The sequence below is a fragment of the Apium graveolens genome, chromosome 4 (assembly GCF_009905375.1).
Source record: "Apium graveolens cultivar Ventura chromosome 4, ASM990537v1, whole genome shotgun sequence".
Lineage (NCBI taxonomy): Eukaryota > Viridiplantae > Streptophyta > Magnoliopsida > Apiales > Apiaceae > Apium > Apium graveolens.
The window spans coordinates 289,774,347-289,793,140 of NC_133650.1; the positions used below are offsets into that span (position 1 = coordinate 289,774,347).

The 18,794-nt window shown below is 32.6% G+C and overlaps 1 protein-coding gene, 1 long non-coding RNA gene and 1 other non-coding gene across 4 annotated transcripts; 1 reads left to right on the forward strand and 2 right to left on the reverse strand.

Moving 5' to 3' along the window:
* Nucleotides 1-1,612: 1,612 nt before the first annotated feature.
* LOC141717215 (uncharacterized) lies at nucleotides 1,613-2,651 on the reverse strand. The gene is made up of 2 exons (XR_012573557.1): nucleotides 2,367-2,651; nucleotides 1,613-1,898 (listed from the first exon to the last, which is right to left on the reverse strand). It is a non-coding gene; the product is annotated as an uncharacterized LOC141717215 (long non-coding RNA).
* Nucleotides 2,652-13,560: 10,909 nt separating this feature from the next.
* Nucleotides 13,561-13,641, reverse strand: TRNAS-UGA (transfer RNA serine (anticodon UGA)). Its single transcript has one exon. It is a non-coding gene; the product is annotated as a tRNA-Ser (tRNA).
* A 36-nt stretch (nucleotides 13,642-13,677) lies between these two features.
* On the forward strand, nucleotides 13,678-16,607 carry LOC141721181 (putative diphthine methyl ester synthase). Of its 2 annotated transcripts, none has more exons than XM_074523953.1 (7): nucleotides 13,678-13,775; nucleotides 14,191-14,387; nucleotides 14,482-14,606; nucleotides 14,969-15,198; nucleotides 15,593-15,632; nucleotides 15,721-15,812; nucleotides 16,041-16,607. In XM_074523953.1, exons 2-7 carry the CDS (start codon nucleotides 14,238-14,240, stop codon nucleotides 16,247-16,249), a joined length of 846 nt encoding a protein of 281 aa, XP_074380054.1. In that variant the 5' UTR covers nucleotides 13,678-13,775; nucleotides 14,191-14,237; the 3' UTR covers nucleotides 16,250-16,607. The 2 variants fall into 2 exon arrangements, with proteins under 2 accessions (XP_074380054.1, XP_074380055.1); XM_074523954.1 differs by lacking the exon at nucleotides 13,678-13,775 and adding an exon at nucleotides 13,792-14,038.
* Nucleotides 16,608-18,794: the final 2,187 nt, after the last annotated feature.

Consider the following 18,794-nt stretch of genomic DNA (forward strand, 5'->3'; position numbering starts at 1 on the left):
AGTCGGAATTCCATTTCGAAAAATGAACACGATTTTTGTGCCATAACTGTAACACCAACTAAAATGAGCCATTGTTTGAGATAAATGACCAGATGTGGTTTTACTGATGAATGATCAGTCATTTAAATAGGCAATGGAATACTAAGGGACACGAGGACTGGTTAAACATTACAAGTAAGAATAATGACCCCTCGACTCCCTAGACTGATGTGTAATAATAACAGTCAGTAAAAGATCTAAAGCCAGAGTTAATGGGCACGGGACATAATAATAATTACTGTGCGCATGCATTTTTTCAAGACATACACGCTAATCACTAACCATAATGATTATGACTGTTTTATCACACATTAACCAATATTCTGTAAAAATATTATCGTTCAAGTAATGACAAAAAATAAACCAAGTAAATAAATACTGTCACGTCAGCATCAAAACTTGATTATTATCAGGATTTAAAAGTCATCAGAATATGGCTCCTTAACTCGAAAAGTGAATGTTTATTCCTGTAATTCTTCACACAAATACTGATATGGTTTCATCAGAACTTAATCATCAGAACTTCCATCAGAACTTGTCCTCATAATTTATGCAATCTGACACATAGACTGTTCATCTAAAATAACATTGATCACCACAGTAATTTTCATCATTCATATGGAGTGTAAGTGTGTGCATTAAGCTAAATATCAGACAAAGAGTAAATTCTGATTCACTTCAGTACATCTTAGAAATAAGGTATAACTAAGAACTTTACTTAAAATCTGTCATTATTCTGAAGTCTACTTTAGAATGAGTTCATGCATGAGTCCACCTCAACTGTTTTGTGCTTATTTTATGCATCTTTTGAAATTCTATTTTACAGTGGTTTCTCAGTGTAAGTGAGTCACGACTGTTTATCATAATTTATGCTGTTATCAGAGTATTTCTCCAGTAATCATAGAGTGTGAAAAGTCACCAAAAAAATTTTATTTTGCTTTTCTAATGCATATTACTTAATAGCAGCAATGCACTTGGGTCTTCCCTTCCACATTTTTTACTCTAGATCTCAAAGAAGTACCTGATTTTTATTTCTTTTCTTTTCTTTTTCTTTTGATAAGTGAGACTTATCAGCACTTAGTACATCCACCAGATTTACTAACATCAGAACTTAACAGATAAGAAGCACTATTCTATTTTTTGACTTAGTAATAAGATACACAAAGTAAACTTAACTAAGCTCAATATCAGAATTTGCTTGTGTTAAAAGATTTCCACATAAACAATTACTTCAAACATGGGATCTTTAGTATATTAAAGATTACTAGGTCAGCATCTAGCACAGTTATCCTCATTGGATTGAATAGTCACAGAAACATTCATATCACTATCAGAGTTTAGAAATTCACATCTGACAACAATCAGCACTTAAGTAATTTTCAGTTTAAGCACAGAATACACAAAGATAGTAATATCCGTAAATACTGATCATAAAGTCTGATGTATCAGAACATAAACTAAGTAGATTTAGAGAAAGAACCTGAAACTAGGGGTGAGCATCGGATGAAACGGTTGGGTTTGGACAACAAAACCACCATAACCATATTTTTCGGTTTTTCAATCCGGCCAACCATAACCGTAACCATGACCATTAGTATATAACCATAACCACCCAAATTATAACGGTTCGGTTTGGGCGGTTTCGGTTTTAAACCGTTAAAATAAAAATGTAAGTCTGAAATGGACAAGTATGTTATGCTGACAAAAATTCTCGCCATTGTAGGTCTTCCAGTGTGCCAATGCAGATTGTGGTCATTTCTACCATCCAAATTGTGTTGCCGAACTCCTCCAGCCTTGTGATACATTGAAAACTAAAGAACTTTAACTGAAAATCCATTCTGGGGAATTTTTTGTGTGTCCTGCCCATAAATGTAATATATCATATATGTATGGAAGGAGAAGACAAATCAGTTCATGGGTTGCAATTTGCAATAATTGAATATCAAACAGTTACAACATGTCAGCATCTCATATTAATAATCACAAAAGTAATGACAGGCAGTGCTTGTAATAATACACAGTTTATTACTTTGTACCTTGCGCTATTTCTTCATATTTTTCCAAGTCTAGAAGCATTTCACGGAGTTGTACAGGCTGTTTTGGGGTCTTTAACCAACTCTGAGCGCAAAGTAATGTGTTCTCACAGGACTTTTATCAAACAAATATGATAATGTTCAAGAAATAACAAAGAAACTAAATCAATCCAAAGCAATCCAATCAAAGAAACTCAAGTTCGAAATCAAAGAATGAAGATATATATTATATTTATATATACAAATATACAATGAAGAAGAATAACTAACAAGCATAAAAATTAGAAATCAAACCTATAATATATGAGTAATCAAGACTTGAAAGAGGCTTGAGTGAGACTTGAGATGTAGAAGTGTAGACCTAAAACTCTAGAAATGTAGAATTGTTATGTGTTTGAGAGAAAGTGAAGAGGGAGCGGCTTTTTTTAGGGTTAAAACTTAGACAGAGAGAGTGAGAGACTAAGTGACTCAAGAGATTAAAAATTAAAACTGTGAAATCTTTTCAAGTACAAAGCCGTATGCAAATTAGATAATGGGTCGGCCCATATAAGTATATAACACTTAAAACTTTAAATTCCAGTGTCTATTCCCTATTGTATCAATCACACTATCACTTAAATATTATATATATATATATATATATATATATATATATATATATATTTATTTATTTATTTATTTATTCGGGTGGTCCGGGTATAACGGGCGGTTTGGTTATCGGTTTGCGGTTCGGTTATATCGGTCAATATAAAATACAAAACCAAACCCAACCATTATTTTTCGGTTTTTAAAAAAATGAAACCATAACCAATCCAAACCGTTATAAAACCGTAAATTTCGGTTTGGACGGTTTGAAACGGGTGGTTTGGGCGGTTTCGGAAAATTTTTGCTCACCCCTACCTGAAACCATTCCAAGTTTATTTACCAATCTTGTAAAAGTAGCTTCACATAGTGGTTTTGTGAAGATATCTGCTAGTTGTTGATATGTGGGAACAAAATGCAATTCCACTGTACCTTCATCCACATGTTCCCTTATGAAGTGGTACCTAATGCTGATGTGCTTTGTCATTGAGTGTTGAACTGGATTACCTGTCATAGCAATAGCACTTTGATTATCATAGTAAATAGGGATTTTAGAAAATTCTAACCCATAATCCAGTAACTGATTCTTCATCCAAAGAATTTGTACACAACAGCTTCCTGCAGCAATGTATTCTGCTTTTGTAGTTGATGTGGAAATTGACTTATGTTTCTTGCTAAACCAAGAAACCAATCTGCCTCCAAGAAATTGGCAGCTTCCACTTGTGCTTTTCCTGTCAATTTTGCATCCTGCAAAATCTGCATCTGTTTAACCTATTAGCTTAAAATCTGATTCTCTAGGATACCACAATCCCAGATCAGCTGTACCCTTAAGGTACTTGAAAATTCTTTTCACAGCTGTTAAGTGAGGTTCTCTTGGATCTGCTTGAAATCTTGCACAAAGACAGGTAACATACATGATATCAGGTCTACTTGCAGTTAGATAGAGTAGTGAGCCAATCATACCTCTGTAATCAGTAATATCTACTGATTTACCAGTATCCTTATCCAACTTAGTTGCAGTGGCCATAGGAGTGGATGCACTTGAACAATCCTGCATTCCAAATTTCTTCAACAAATTTATTGTGTACTTAGATTGACAAATAAAAGTTCTTTCTTCATTCTGCTTGACTTGAAGGCCCAGAAAATAGTTAAGTTCTCCCATCATACTCATTTGATATCTTTACTGCATCAGTTTGGCAAACTTCTTACAAAGTCTGTCATTTGTAGAACCAAAAATGATATCATCAACATATATTTGCACCAAAAGTAAGTCATTTCCATGGTTGAGGTAGAACAGTGTTTTGTCAATAGTTCCTCTGTTAAATCCACTTTCCAGAAGAAACTGAGCTAAAGTCTTATACAATGCTCTTGGAGCTTGCTTAAGGCCATAAAGTGCTTTTTCAAGCCTGTAGACATGATTTGGAAATTTGGGATCTACAAAGCCTGGAGGTTGTTCAATATATACTTCATCTCCCAATTTTCTATTAAGAAAAGCACTTTTCACATCCATTTTAAAGACTTTAAACTTCTTGTGAGCAGCATAAGCCAAAAATATCCTTATGGCTTCCAATCTAGCAACTCGTGCAAATGTTTCATCATAATCAACTCCCTCCTGTTGAGAGTATCCTTTTGCAACCAGCCTTGCTTTGTTCCTTGTAATTATGCTGTCACTGTCAGTTTTATTTCTGAATACCCATTTTGTACCAACAACCGATCTGTTCCTTGGTCTTGGCACTAGGGTCCAGACTTTATTTCTTTCAAATTCATTTAACTCTTCTTGCATTGCTTGCACCCAATCAGCATCTTGAAGAGCTTCTTCCACTTTCTTTGGTTCAGTCTGAGAAAGAAAAGAATGATAAAGACATTCATTTGATGTAGCTGTTCTAGTTCTGACACCTGCATCAAGATTTCCAATAATTAAGTCAGGTGTATGTGCTTTAGTCCACTTCCTTGCAGATAGAAGGTTTTCTCTAGAACTGGATGCTCCCACATGATCCATGTTGTCTCCGTCAACATTTTCTGATGCTCCCCCTGAACTTATGCTCTCTGAGTTGGATCCTTCATTATTTGAGTTTCCAGAAATATCAGAACATGAGTTTCCAGAATTATCAGAACTTGGCCCATCAGAACTTGAAGAGCCTGTTGTAGGTTCTGATGCTTTTTGAGATGTGGTTGGATCTTCAGTATGCTCCCCCTGCACAAGTGCATTTTCCTTAGGCGTAGTCACCACAGTTTCAATAACATCAGAGTTTAATCCATCAGAGTTTGCAGTATCAGGATTTACAGAATCAGAATTTAAAACTTCATTTTCGAATCTCAGCTGATCATGATCATTGAAATCTTCAAGTCCGGTAATCTTCTTATCATCAAAAGAGACATTGATAGATTCCATGACAACCCTTGTTCTTAAATTGTAGACTCTAAAGGCTTTTGTAGAAAGTGGATATCCAACAAAAATTCCTTCATCAGCTTTTAGATCAAATTTGGATAGTTGTTCGGGATGAGTCTTAAGAACAAAACACTTGCATCCAAATATATGAAAATACTTCAGATTTGGCTTCTTTTTCTTCACCATCTCATATGGTGTTTTTCCATGTTTGTTAATGAGTGTTGCATTCGGAGTAAAACAAGCAGTCTGCATAGCTTCAGCCCAAAAGTAGGTTGGCAACTTTGCTTCATCAAGCATAGTTCGTGCAACTTCAATAAGAGTTCTATTCTTTCTTTCAACAACTCCATTTTGCTGTGGAGTTCCAGGAGTAGAGAATTCCTGCTTAATTCCTTGGTCTTTGCAGAACTCTTCCATAATCAAATTCTTGAACTCAGTGTCATTATCACTTCTTATGATTTTCACAGAGTCTTTAACCAATTTATCCAGTTGTTTGACATGATCAATCAAGATAGATGCAGTTTCATTTTTTGTGTGCAAGAAATACACCCATATGGAATACTCAGAAGGTTTCAACATGGGAACTCTTATAATCTCATATCGACTATGGGTTATGGTTTTTGGAGGTTCTTCAGTTTTGGTGGGCTTGGTTGGAGTTTCTTCTTCAGACATGATTGATTTTGGATCTTAAACTGTTTGTGTGTTAATAGAAGGCTCTGATACCACTTGTTAGGTCACACACACTGTAGAAGGGGGTTGAATACAGTGTTTAGCACAATCAAATCGAATATAAGAACTTAAGTAACAAAAAATAGATTTTATTCAACACAATAAACTCTGTTACAATATGGAACTGTCCTCTCTCAGTGATGAACAAATTATCACGAGAGCTGCTAGAGTTACAAAGAATAATAACTTCGATAATCGTAACACTTATAGTGTAAACTCTATGCATGTGTTTATATACTACACAGTTACAAGATAATCTTCTAATTGATATGGAATATAATTCTGCTTCCTAAAATATATCAACTAGTTATCTTTTCTTCCAAGTATTCTATTCTTCATAGAATTCCTTCTTTATGCACAATTCTTTCTGTCTTAGTCTCGATCTTCTTTCCTTTCAATCAGCCGCCTGCCTTATCTGAAAGTCATCTTAAGTCCTGATATTATCTCCTGATAAATATCTTCTGAACCTTAAGTTCTGATAACTTAAGTTCTGATATCTTAAGTTCTGTCTTCAGTATAAGTGCTGATTTTCAGTTAAGTACTGATTTGTCATGTTAGGTAAGATCTGAAAACTAAACACAAATCATATTACACATGACATTATCAAATATATCTAACATACACAGTGTACAATAAGACATGCTATTAGCTTTAGTAAACAATCACTTGTCATTTCCATTTATGGAAAAGTATATCCTCTATTTTTGTCTTAGCATATCTTTAGCATCATGTGATTATCTTGATCTTCCTTTGTCAGTTAATCTTCACCATTGATCTTGCACATCCTTCAAGCTGCTTTTTGTAGACTTGTCAATCCAACTATTTGGATTGTTTGTTGATTGTTAATCTTGGATATTGAACTGATCTGCAATTTTATACTTTGAGATTTTATCTCGAGATCTCCAGTTTGATCTATAAAGAACTTGACATCTCGATAAGTATATTGGCTTATCGAGATCTCTAGTACTCTATAGTTAATTTGGCTTGTAGAGGTCTCAAGTTCTCTATAATAGAATTTGACTTGTCGAGATCTCTAGTCTTCATATCTTCTCTTTGACTTATCAATAACTCTGAGTTCTCTAGTGGGATTTGACTTGTCGATATCTCAGAGTTCTCTAGTCAAATTTGACTTATCGATATCTCTAAGTTCTCTAGTGAATTTTGACTTATCGATATCTCTGAGTTTTCTAGTGGAATTTGACTTATCGATAACTCATAGTTCTCTAATGAATGTTGACTTGTCCATAACTCTGAGTTCTCTAGTGAAGAAATGACTTATCGATATCTCCGATCTTCATGTCTTTAATTTGGCTTGTCGATATCTTTGAGTTCACTATAAGCTTTCCTAAGTTCTCTATAAGTCATTCTGGAGTTCTCGAATGACTTCTCTATAACACTAAATCTGTGATTTGTAGAGATCTTGACTTAGAATATTTTTCCTAAAACAGATTTCTGAGGCATGATCTTCTTGATCTTCTTCCAGATAGAATTCTTAGGCTTGATATTATTCATAGAAAAATACTCCAGTCTACTCCTTTGATATTTTTACAGACTTTAAGTGTTACAAGTACAGAATACAAATTAAGATAACAATACAACTTACTTAGGGTTGAAAAATTATCTTAGTCTTGTTAAAGTACATGCATGTCTTGCACAACAGGTGTGCTATGTGAATTATGTGGTTAAATGAGTCCTAATTATTAGTAATTATTATACAAGTCAATTGTAAGCGTACGGGTAGACGCTAAAGGCTACGTGAAGTCGGTTTGAGACACGATTGAGATACAAATCGACTAAATAAGCATCTTTCTTTGATAGAGACGAAGTCAACAAGGCGAACCGAGCCAGTGTTAGAGAACTGTGATATATTTACGGCAAATCACGTAACGAGCAAGTTTTTCCCCTATTCTAAATTCAGAATAGTGAATTATTTTCTTCTATTCAAATTATCAACTCGATAAACACTGATAATTCCTGTTCACTCACACTGATACACAATTATTGTTCTTTTGTTTATATTTCATTTCAATTCCTGATTTCTCTTAATTCAATGAATACTCTATTCATATTTCAATAGATTACACATTATACATATCCTGATATATGCTGATGTTGAGATACATCAAAGCATACCGATTGTTCCGGTTGCTCATCTGTGGACTGGATGGTGATGATGAGGATCAGGTATACACTTGATCCTATGGACTGGGAATTAGCCGGATCCATGTTTCGGGCCGTAGAGCCTGTGTACTCGAATGAATCTATACATAGAGTTATAAATCTGCATTGTATCCTGACTGATCAGTGGGATATGGGTGCGAACTTGTGTCCAGTCTAGTTTATTGATAATCACCGATAGTGGCTTTCATTTTCCTTTGCAGGAATATATAGTTACAGATACAATCAGATTACCGGTTCATTTAGTTTTCTTATATTACTATTGATATATTGTGGACTTGTTGAGCAAATTATGGCTCACCCCTTTTTGGTGTTATTCACTTTGTTTGTTTTCAGTCAAAAAAAGAATGAAACCTACTCGCGTGGTAAAAAAACGTGTCAGGAAGTGGGATCCTCTAATACCAAGAGTGTTAATCCTGATGAAAGAGGAGAGCTTTGAGCAACCTGAACAGGTGTAGTGTAGATAGAAGTGCTGTGTGTTTGAAATAAAATGAATTTAGTTTAAAACTTGTTTAGATAATTGTTTGTAATAAAGAGAGTTCTATGAGATTTTATATTTGGGTTTGTAATAAAGATAGTGTGTTATTCTTATTTTCATACCTCAACCTGAAAAGATCCTGGATCGATGTAAGGGGTTAGATATATGTTTGTATAATTATTATACAGGTTTGTGTTATGTTGGAGATTAGCAAGTAACCCCCAGATCTAGACCCGGATTTGGAGGGCGTTACACAACCCCCTTAAATAATTATATCTTTACAAAGTAACAAAAAGCTATTTCACTCTAATGTTATTCCCTAAAATCCTTACCTATGTCTTTAAAATATTATTTAATAATAAGTTTGGAGGGTGGTAAAGATAATATATTATATTTTATTAGTAAAATTAAGGATGAAGTTGGTGGAAGGTGATGTGGCATGGATAGGGGAGCAAAATTGATTCCCTAAATATGGGGTTTGAATTTCTCTTACCTAAAAATTTTTAGGTAAGGGTTTTGGGCTGGAGTGCTTCAATTTTGATCTAATCCTTATAATTTTGCACATGTGACAAGAATATAGGTAAAGGGAGGGTCGGGTTGGAGATGCTCTTACTATCACAGTACCCAATATCTCTACTCTTATTTCTTCAAAACTCACTGACAACAATTACCTGCAATGGAAAACTCAAACCAAACCATTTCTTATTGGTCAATAATATTGGTGTTTCATCGACGATAGCTACCCCTGCCAACCTCAATATATCACTTCTCCAAAATCTAATTAACCCCCAATATCGAATCCTCAATATGCCGAATGGTATTACGCTGACCAGACTCTCTTTGGTATAATCAATTCCACTCTTTCACGCCATGTTTTTTTCTATAGTTGTTGGCTTAAATAGTTCTAAAAATGTATGAGACTGTCTTCAACAAAATTTTGGTCAACAATCTCTTACGAATGAGACCCGATTACGTTTTCAATTATTGTCTATGACTAAAGGAGACAAATCCATTGTTGACTATCTCCGGTATGCCAACTCTATATCATATTACCTTGCTACAATCAACCAACCAGTTACACAGACAGATCTCGTCATTTGTGTCATACGTGGCCTACGACCTGAATATGCTATACTTGTTACTGACATCATAAAATTCCTTTATCTCCTTACTTTTTCAAATCCCCACACATGACTTTTGATTTTTGAATCCATATATATAAAATCATGCACCCCAGATTTCAACTTCACTAATTCAACCACTGCTTTATTATCATATCATAATATTTATCGTGGAAACAATTATAATCGTGGTGGCAGGTAAGGTCGTGGAAGATAAGATTTTACTTATTTTAATTAAAATTATAATTTATCAAGAGGTGTTTATGGTCACTGTTATCGTGGTCGTGGTCGCAATCAACCTCATCAAGGTATTACTTAGCCCCTCTCCTTTTGCAAACTAAGGTCCCAATTTTCATGGTTGTCAATGAAACAACACATATTTAACTCATATTCTTCAACTTATAATAATCATAGTCAAAATCAAAATCAAACATATAAAGATGATTTTTTGTCACACTTTGCTGGTCTCCAGATGACACCACCAATAGATCGTAGTTGATACCTGGACTCGGTGCCATAATCGATATATACTACTATATCGGTTATATCAAAAAAGATTAAAAAATATGAAATTCTATACTGGAAATTTAAGATATTCGAGTTAAAAGATCAAAAGTTATTAATCGTATATTTTATACATACTTTGAACTGCCGGTGCATGACTATTTCGACAATATTCAAGTATTTTTTAGATGACAATCAAAAAGTGGGAACGAATGTGGATTGGGGCCCTAATTGTTGTCCGGGTATTAGAATGCTAGAACTAGGCACGTGGCCATTTGGACTTGTCTACAAGCCCAATTGTTTTTATACTCCCTTTGTTTTTAGCTCGCCCCACTTCATATATGGTTTTAGTCAAAAAGTGAAGAAACTTTTGAGGATTTTTCTTTGAAGCAATCTTTGTTGTCCTGCCCATAGGATCTCAATTTCCATTATAATTATTTTAAATATATTTAAATATATTTTTGCTTAAATAATAAATTCTTGAAATGAGAATTGCATGAACCGATAATTTTTATAATTAAAATTGATAAATTTACAAAATTTATTTTACACAAAATAAGTTATTAAATTCAAATACAATAATCACTATTTTCATAATTATTAGATTAAAGTTGCTGGATTTGGGTCCATAAACAAATTATTGGAACCCGGCCAATCCTACGTGTCTTGTCTATCCAGGTAAACATCTGTTTGCAAGTTGTAAATTGTAGCAATGTCCTTTTTATAACATGCATAGGGTTAGGAAGGGAAGAAGACAAATGAATCAATTAATAGTTTGTCAAAAATAAAATAAAAGAGTAAATTATATTTTGCATCCTTTTTAAATATTTACTATTTTGATTTGATCTTAAATTTTTAATTTTGACATAATCCCTTCATTTTAAATTTCACTTCATATTATATTCTTTAATAATTATGGTCTAAGATAATCGTCACTGTCAGCGTTAAAGTCGATTTTTTTAAAAGTTTATAAAATGATGATATACACCTCATAATTTTAATATTTTAACGATATACACCCTATAATTTTATACTTTATACTTTATATTAAATTTTCATAATTTTTTAAATCTATAAAAAGATAGATTATAAAATTAAATAAAATAACAACTCATATAACGGAAAAAGTGTTATGGTCGAGTATGATTTTTAAAAATTTTAAAATCAAAACTCAAAATTAACGCTATAAAAACCCAACCAAGCCAAATGGTATAAAAATTGATCCAAATCTTGAACCTAAATATAAACATAATATTCGATCGTTTCTAGTACATAAACATTATATTATAAAACCAAAACAAACTCAATGAAATAGAAAATTTTAGTTTGCTTTGCTTAATTCTGACGGTATCTGAGAAAAAGAATGGTCAATGGCATTTCACAAGTTTTTAATTTAGTTACACATTTTTGCTAATTTATTTTAAAAATAAATATAAAAACATGAATCAAATCAAACATTTATCAACACTAAAAAAATATGAAAAATTAGGAAACTTATAGTTTTAAATATTAAAATAGATATAGGAAATTATAAATTTTAAAGATAGTATTATAAAGAAGTATTAAAACCTAAACACATATATGGGATAAAATCTGTATCTTTTGATATTATTATTTAAAAATATAAGTAAATTTAAATTATATTCATAGTATTTAAAATAAAATAATTTAAATGAATGACTTCTTTTTTATCCGCTTCAGATTTAATAGAGAATATTTATTTATTATTTTTCAAATGAAAATAATATTAGCTAATATCGTTGTACAAATTTATATATATTTTTAAATCATGTTAAAGTTAAAATTGGGGTGTAATTTATTAATATATTATAAATTACGGGGTGCACTTTGTAATAATATATATAAAAAATAAATTTATTTTGATTTTACTCCAGTAAATATTAATGCTAATCGTTATTTTAAACAGAAGGTTGAAATAGATTCGATATGAAATGAAAATTTAAGTTGAGGGATACATTATGCTAAAATTAAATATTTAAAATTAAATTGACAAATAAATATTTATAAGGGATGAAAAATATAAAATTAATACTACATAGTTAAGTCATCAATAATAACATCATAATGTGGAAGAGTTGTCAAGTTTCAAACAAATCTTCTTAAAAATAAAAATCATAGCAATCACTTACCAAAATTAATAAAAAAAAGAAGTTGCAATTACAATTAAATCTCGATAAATTAATAACCTCATTAAATTAATAATTGTAATCCCGAGCCAGGTCTTTTATGCTAAATTAATAATTCGCTAAATTTATAAGATAATATTATTTTATTAATACATATAAGCAGAGGAGGAACCACATGGGGGCTGGGGTCATCCGTCCCAAACTTTTTGTGACGTCATGTGATAAATAAGTAAAGTTGAAAAAATTGTTTTCTTTGATTCTTTTTGCCCACCCAAATTTTCAGTGAATATTATATACTACTCTGCATATTTTTAGATACAGCTTATTTTGATATTTAAAAATTAGGTGTGAACATTAATTCTGATAAATAAATGCATAACTAAATTTTTTTGTCATTTTTATTAACGTAAAAAATGCAAATTAATGATTAATATTTAGTTTATGTCAATTTTCAAACAAAAAATTTGTGACATCACTAAAAATTGGTGAATTTAGTGGTATAGTTATTAATAAAACAAATATTTATATTTAATAATTAATTTAATGATTTTCTTTATAAAAAAAATTGTCGCAAATTCTCCCCTCCTATCGGCATTTTCTGGTTCCGCTACTGCATATAAGTCCCATATAATATATAAATTAATAATTACATATTATATCGAAATTATAGATTTCTAGAATGCACTTTTATAGGAAACCTCAATTGTAAAATGCTTCTTTTTAAAATTCATGTCGCTTTTGTACTTCATCTTTAATCTTTCTTAATGCGTTGTCTACTATTTTTATGTTACAAGAGTAAATTACGTGCTTTAATGACATTTTTCGTGAGACTGACTTGACTCCAACTGTGTATTAAATAAAGTCCATTTTATTGTTGTGGTAAGTAGGAACAATGTTAGTTTAGAAAAGATAGGACCCTGTCTTGAACCATTTTGAAAACTTCAGGATATTACGTAATCTAATTAAATAAGTGAATCCTTTCAATTTACTTAAATTCATAAATATTTCTTAATATTATTTTTAAGTATTTAATAGATGAAAATAAATTATTATTCTAAGAATTGTATATGTTATAAAATTTTAAATAATATATCTCGATAAATTAATAAATTATTAATATATCCATAAATTTATTAATATATCAATATATTAATATTTTAATTAATTAATAAATTTTCATGTCCCAAAAATATTAACTTATCAAGATTTTACAGTATAAATATTTCCCCCGAAACTGAACTGTGGGCCTGGGGCTACGATAATTAATAAGCAACCCTGGTTAAGAAAACAGTAATAAATTTTTAAAGCAAGAACAAAGAAATATTCTGTTGACAAAAACAGAAAAATGATAAAAAGAAAAAACCGTCGACAGCAGGGTTCGAACCTGCGCGGGCGAACCCAACAGATTTCAAGTCTGTCTCCTTAACCACTCGGACATATCGACAAGACGGTTGTTAAATGAAGTTTTAATATATATCATGATACCCTTAAAAAACGAAAAAAAGACTAGGGTTTGAAAAGACAAGAAAACAATTCAACCCAGCTTCTGCTCTGCTCCACTCTAATTCAATTGCTCAGGTACGCCTTCTATCTCAGTTGATCAAAACTTGAAAAATATACATACACAGTGCACACTACCTGTATCTATATCCAATCTCCCCAATGTTCCCCTAATATATACATTGTATCGAGAACAATATAATTCTTTTTTGACAAATAAGGTTTATAGCCTTACAATCGAGTATTTGTTCTCGATAAAGATCGAACCAGGACTTGGGACGATAGAGGATAAACTCTTAACCACTTGAGCTATCCAACCGTGCTCGAGAACAATATAATCAGTTTTGTTTATATTCGATATTTGCATACACGTTTTCACACTCGTAGCATTAGTTTTATACATCAATTTATTAATATTTAGGTTTTTTCGTTTCGCTTGAAATATGAAAGTATATCTTGAATATTGTAGTGACTTTGTTGAGTATATATGCAGCTTACATTAAAAAGGAAGATTGAATTTGTTTCAAAAGCGGAAATAAGATGTTGTATATTATCGGTCTCGGATTGGGAAATGAGAGGGACATTACTCTCCGTGGTCTCGATGCGATAAAAAATTGCTCAAAGGTCTATATAGAGGCCTATACTTCCTTGTTGTCTTTCGGGATCACGTCTAATGGAGTGGAAACTCTGGTACTTTTGCCGTTTAATCGTGATTATTATAGTTTTATGTCTTTGAATTGTTGGATAAACTGATTTGAGGCGTTATTGGTATGATAATGTTTAGGAAAGTTTGTATGGGAAGGCTATTATAGTTGCGGATAGGGAAATGGTAGAGGAAAAGGCAGATGATATTTTGTTGGAAGCTCGAGAGTCTAATGTTGCTTTTCTTGTGGTTGGAGATCCTTTTGGGTAAATGCCTTGCCTCGTGTAAATTAATATTCATTTTGAGCTCTGCTAGACTTCGCTGTTCTTTCTGCATCTTACTTTTATGTCCTAAACTATTGCTCGTGTAACTCTCAAACGTGTCTTGAGTGAACCATTTCAACTCTTCCTATGCACCCCCTTTGTATTCTTTTGTTAGGAATCCCAATAATTGTTGTTTGTGTATACTTGTTTTCTCCTTTATTATGAAGAATCTTTCTAGTTTTTTTCTTTGTAAAGTTGAGAAATATGATTTACATGTCTTTTGTGTTTGCTTGCGTAGGATAGTTTCCTGGTTCACTTTTTCCTTTACTAATTTCACTCGGTTTTTTTGTGCCAATCCAACATAGTGCAACAACACACTCTGATCTTGTTGTTCGAGCAAAGAAGTTAGAGGTTGATGTGAAGGTGGTACATAATGCATCAGTGATGAATGCAGTTGGAGTTTGTGGTTTACAACTGTACCGTTATGGAGAAACTGTTTCAATACCCTTTTTCACTGAAACATGGAGACCTGATAGTTTCTATGAGAAGATTCAAAAGAATCGAGCACTCGGACTACATACTCTCTGCTTGTTAGGTAAGTTATATTACAAATCGAGTTGCTAGATATAAAACTTATAGATAGTCATTAGTTATTGTTATTTATTTCTCTTTATACATGTTGAGATGGAAATGTAAACTTAAAGACACTATTGCTCCATTCATGTACATATTATATACACATCTTCATCTTTGAATTCCAGACTCCCGGTTCTCAGATTATATGCTTACTTGACTAGTACCCGGGCTAAAGTAACAAGTTTCAAATGCTACCTATTCTATATGCATGATTTTATGAACATCATTGCGGTCCGAGACTTGTTTTTACTACTTTTTAGAGTCATTTATATTTTGATGGTGCATGTGTCTGGTATCTTAAATGTTTCAAGCAAATGACTTGCTTGAACTAATCGTGCATATCAAAACTGCAGATATACGTGTAAAGGAGCCCACGTTGGAATCATTGTGCAGGTTAATATCCAACTATGGCTGCTGTGTTTAGATTTCTAGTATATTTCTCAAATATTGATACAGATTTTGGTTTTCCTTTTATCTGCAGAGGAAAGAAGCAGTACGAGCCACCAAGATACATGAGCATTAATACTGCGATTGAGCAGCTCTTGGAGGTGGAGCAGATACGTGGAGGATCAGGTTCTTTCTTAAAACTAGAATTTATTTTTTATCCATTGTTAATGAGTTGTGTCTAATGAGATTATAAATATGTATGTAGCCGGTACTCGCCGCAGCAGAGTGCCATTTGTTTTGTTTTTTATTTTATTCCTGATTATTCATTCTACAATTTCTATAATTTAAAGCAAGTGATTTGTTGAAAGAACAGCTAAAAATCAGATGAACTGATTAATGTTTTGTATTTTGTAGCATATACTGAAGACACTACATGTGTTGGACTTGCCCGACTAGGAAGCGAAGATCAGATGGTTGTTACAGGTTCAATGAAGCAACTACTCATGGTTGACTTTGGTCCACCTTTGCACTGCCTTGTCATAGTAGGCAAAACTCATCCAGTGGAAGAGGAAATGTTAGACTTTTATACAGTTGCAGGAAATCCAGATCAAACCAAGGAATGATTGTTGACAAGATTAGATTCTTGTGCATGTGATTCTGTTAAATACTAAGATCTTAGAAACTATAAAAATTGATTTCGTATGTCCCAAGTTCTAGCTTGCTGCTGAAAATCCATCATGTTAAATGCCCTAAGTGGTTTGTTGTACCTTTTCAAAATAGACAGTTTATTTGTTTTTTTAATTTTTTTGGTAAATGAAGCAATTTTTTTTGTTGCATTTGCCTGAAATTTGATGTTGTAATAGATACGTATACCTTAGCAGGCCAACTGGTTGCCAACTGCATGAATGTAGAAGGGCTCATATAGAAATATATAACAATGTCTATCTAGTTTGAATATTGTTAATCTGGCTTTAATCTATCTATCTAGTATCTATCTATCTATCATCTATTATATTATTATTAGCCCAACACGGGGCAAGGTTGAGACAAAATATTCTTGAGACAATTTAATCCATGTCATATTGTGAGACAATTTTTTCCACATCAGATGTCACACATGTCCCATGTCAGATACCTGTTGAATGCTGTATATGTATTTACAAAGTTATACACAAACTGCGGTTCTTCGTTTTCCTCCAGCACAGCTCCTCTCAACATTTGGTTATCATCAATTAGAGCCTATGTCAGGTAACTCTTGTAGCCATTTGATTCTTTCGTTTATTTGTGATATAACTTCTCTGAATTCATATTTAGGATTCAATTTGTGTACTCTTACACTCGTTTGCTTGTGTTTTAATTTCAGTCTTTTGTGTGTATTTACGTAGGCGCACAGCTATACACCTGTCAAATTCTCAGTGAGGTTAATATAGATTGAGACCTGATTTATAATTTGTTTATAGTATTTTCATTTTAAGTTTATTGTAATTTTTTCATGATTTAATACATTTTTCCTTTTGTTTCATATATCACTACTATTTAAGTATTAATTGTCAACTGAGGCTCTTCAAGGAATTTGGTCTTTTAAGTGGTTTTTAATTCTCTGTACCGCCTTCTCGAAAAAATAAATTTTCAATTTATTTCAGCAACAGCAAAGTTCTAATATTAGTTTACTACTGAATGTATACTAATATGTACAAGTCAAATTACTAGTTTTATGTTTTAGTGCAAACATGGTTAGTTCTATGTATATTACTATGACTGATGGATATTTTTAATAACCTGGTGCAGGTTGCTTCATGATGAATTCATATGCACGTTTCAGTCCCGCTGGATTCCATACTGTTAATTTTGTCCTCTATGTGGCAGCTGATTCGAGTGTTGGGCCAGATTCTTCAAGTTTATGTCCTAAATTGAATGATTGTTATTTTTAGGGTTCTTGTAAGCTCTCTTTATCTGTACCACTTGTATTATGAACTTCATTTGATATTTCCATGTGGCCAGAAGCTCTGAAATCTATATATTGGTAAATTTTATTTTATAGTGATTTTACTTTGGGTGCTTTGTGTATCCTCCCTGAAGTTAAGGTTGGTTGTTCTTCCAAGTAAGGCATGTCCCGTAAACACAACGGATGAGCAAGCTCCAAGGTGGGGGAGCCCTGCACTTATCGTGTCAGAAAAAGTGTTCGAAAGACATAAGTTATATATCTGAACAGAAGCGTATCTGCCAGGAATGTGGGTAATCTTACCAAAATAATCGCTGCGAAACATTACAAACTGTATGAGACATTAAGATCTTAATGTTTCTATTATTCATACTGAATTTGTGTTATAATATGCAAGGTTTTGGCATTTACACTGCGTGCCTTTGTTCAGTCAATATGTGGTAAGCAAGACTGGAGCAGGAAAAAGATCTAAAACACGTTGTCTGGGCTTTAGATTTTTATAGTTGTTCTCTTAGAGTCTTAGTCTTCTTTTGTGGCTTGTTTGTGTTGGGGCATTTGGATAGGGGTGATTAAAAGAGAGATTTGATTTAATATAAAAAGATTAAGAGAGAGACATATAGGTTTATCGTTAAAGTTTTCATTTCAAGGTTCTTTTAGCTTTAAGATTCATAGTGATGCATAACTAGAAATGTAATTTACAGATGGAGTGCCATACTAATTGAATCAGTGCCCTCTATTACTTAGTCTGTAAGCATCTGATTTTTTATGTTCTTGTATTATTTGTTGTGGGAGGATTATATCTATCATTCAGTAGTGAGGCTACCTCATGTCATCTTAGATAGATTCCAGGGTCCTTAGAAAGCTCCACCTTTGTAAATTTTAGTACAATGGCTGCATTAATCTTACTTGATTTAACTTGTGCACATGTTTGCTTCTGGTCTTTTTTTTGGTGTCATGTAAAAATAGTTCAAATTTACTCAAGTAGTCACGTTGAAGAGGCGGAGAGATATGTGCATGTCGGAACTCTCGCCAAGTTTTTGGCGCCACTAGATTATCCTGTTTAAGGTTCACCTGGCCAAGTTTTTCAATTTAAATGCGTGATTTCTTCAACGCAGTTTGGAGATTAGAAATTGGCAGTAGGACTTTCTGTGTGGTGTGAGCCGATTTTGTAGGTAATGTCGAGCAGCGCAATTCTGCCTCTTTCCCAGGTATTTGTATGGACTACA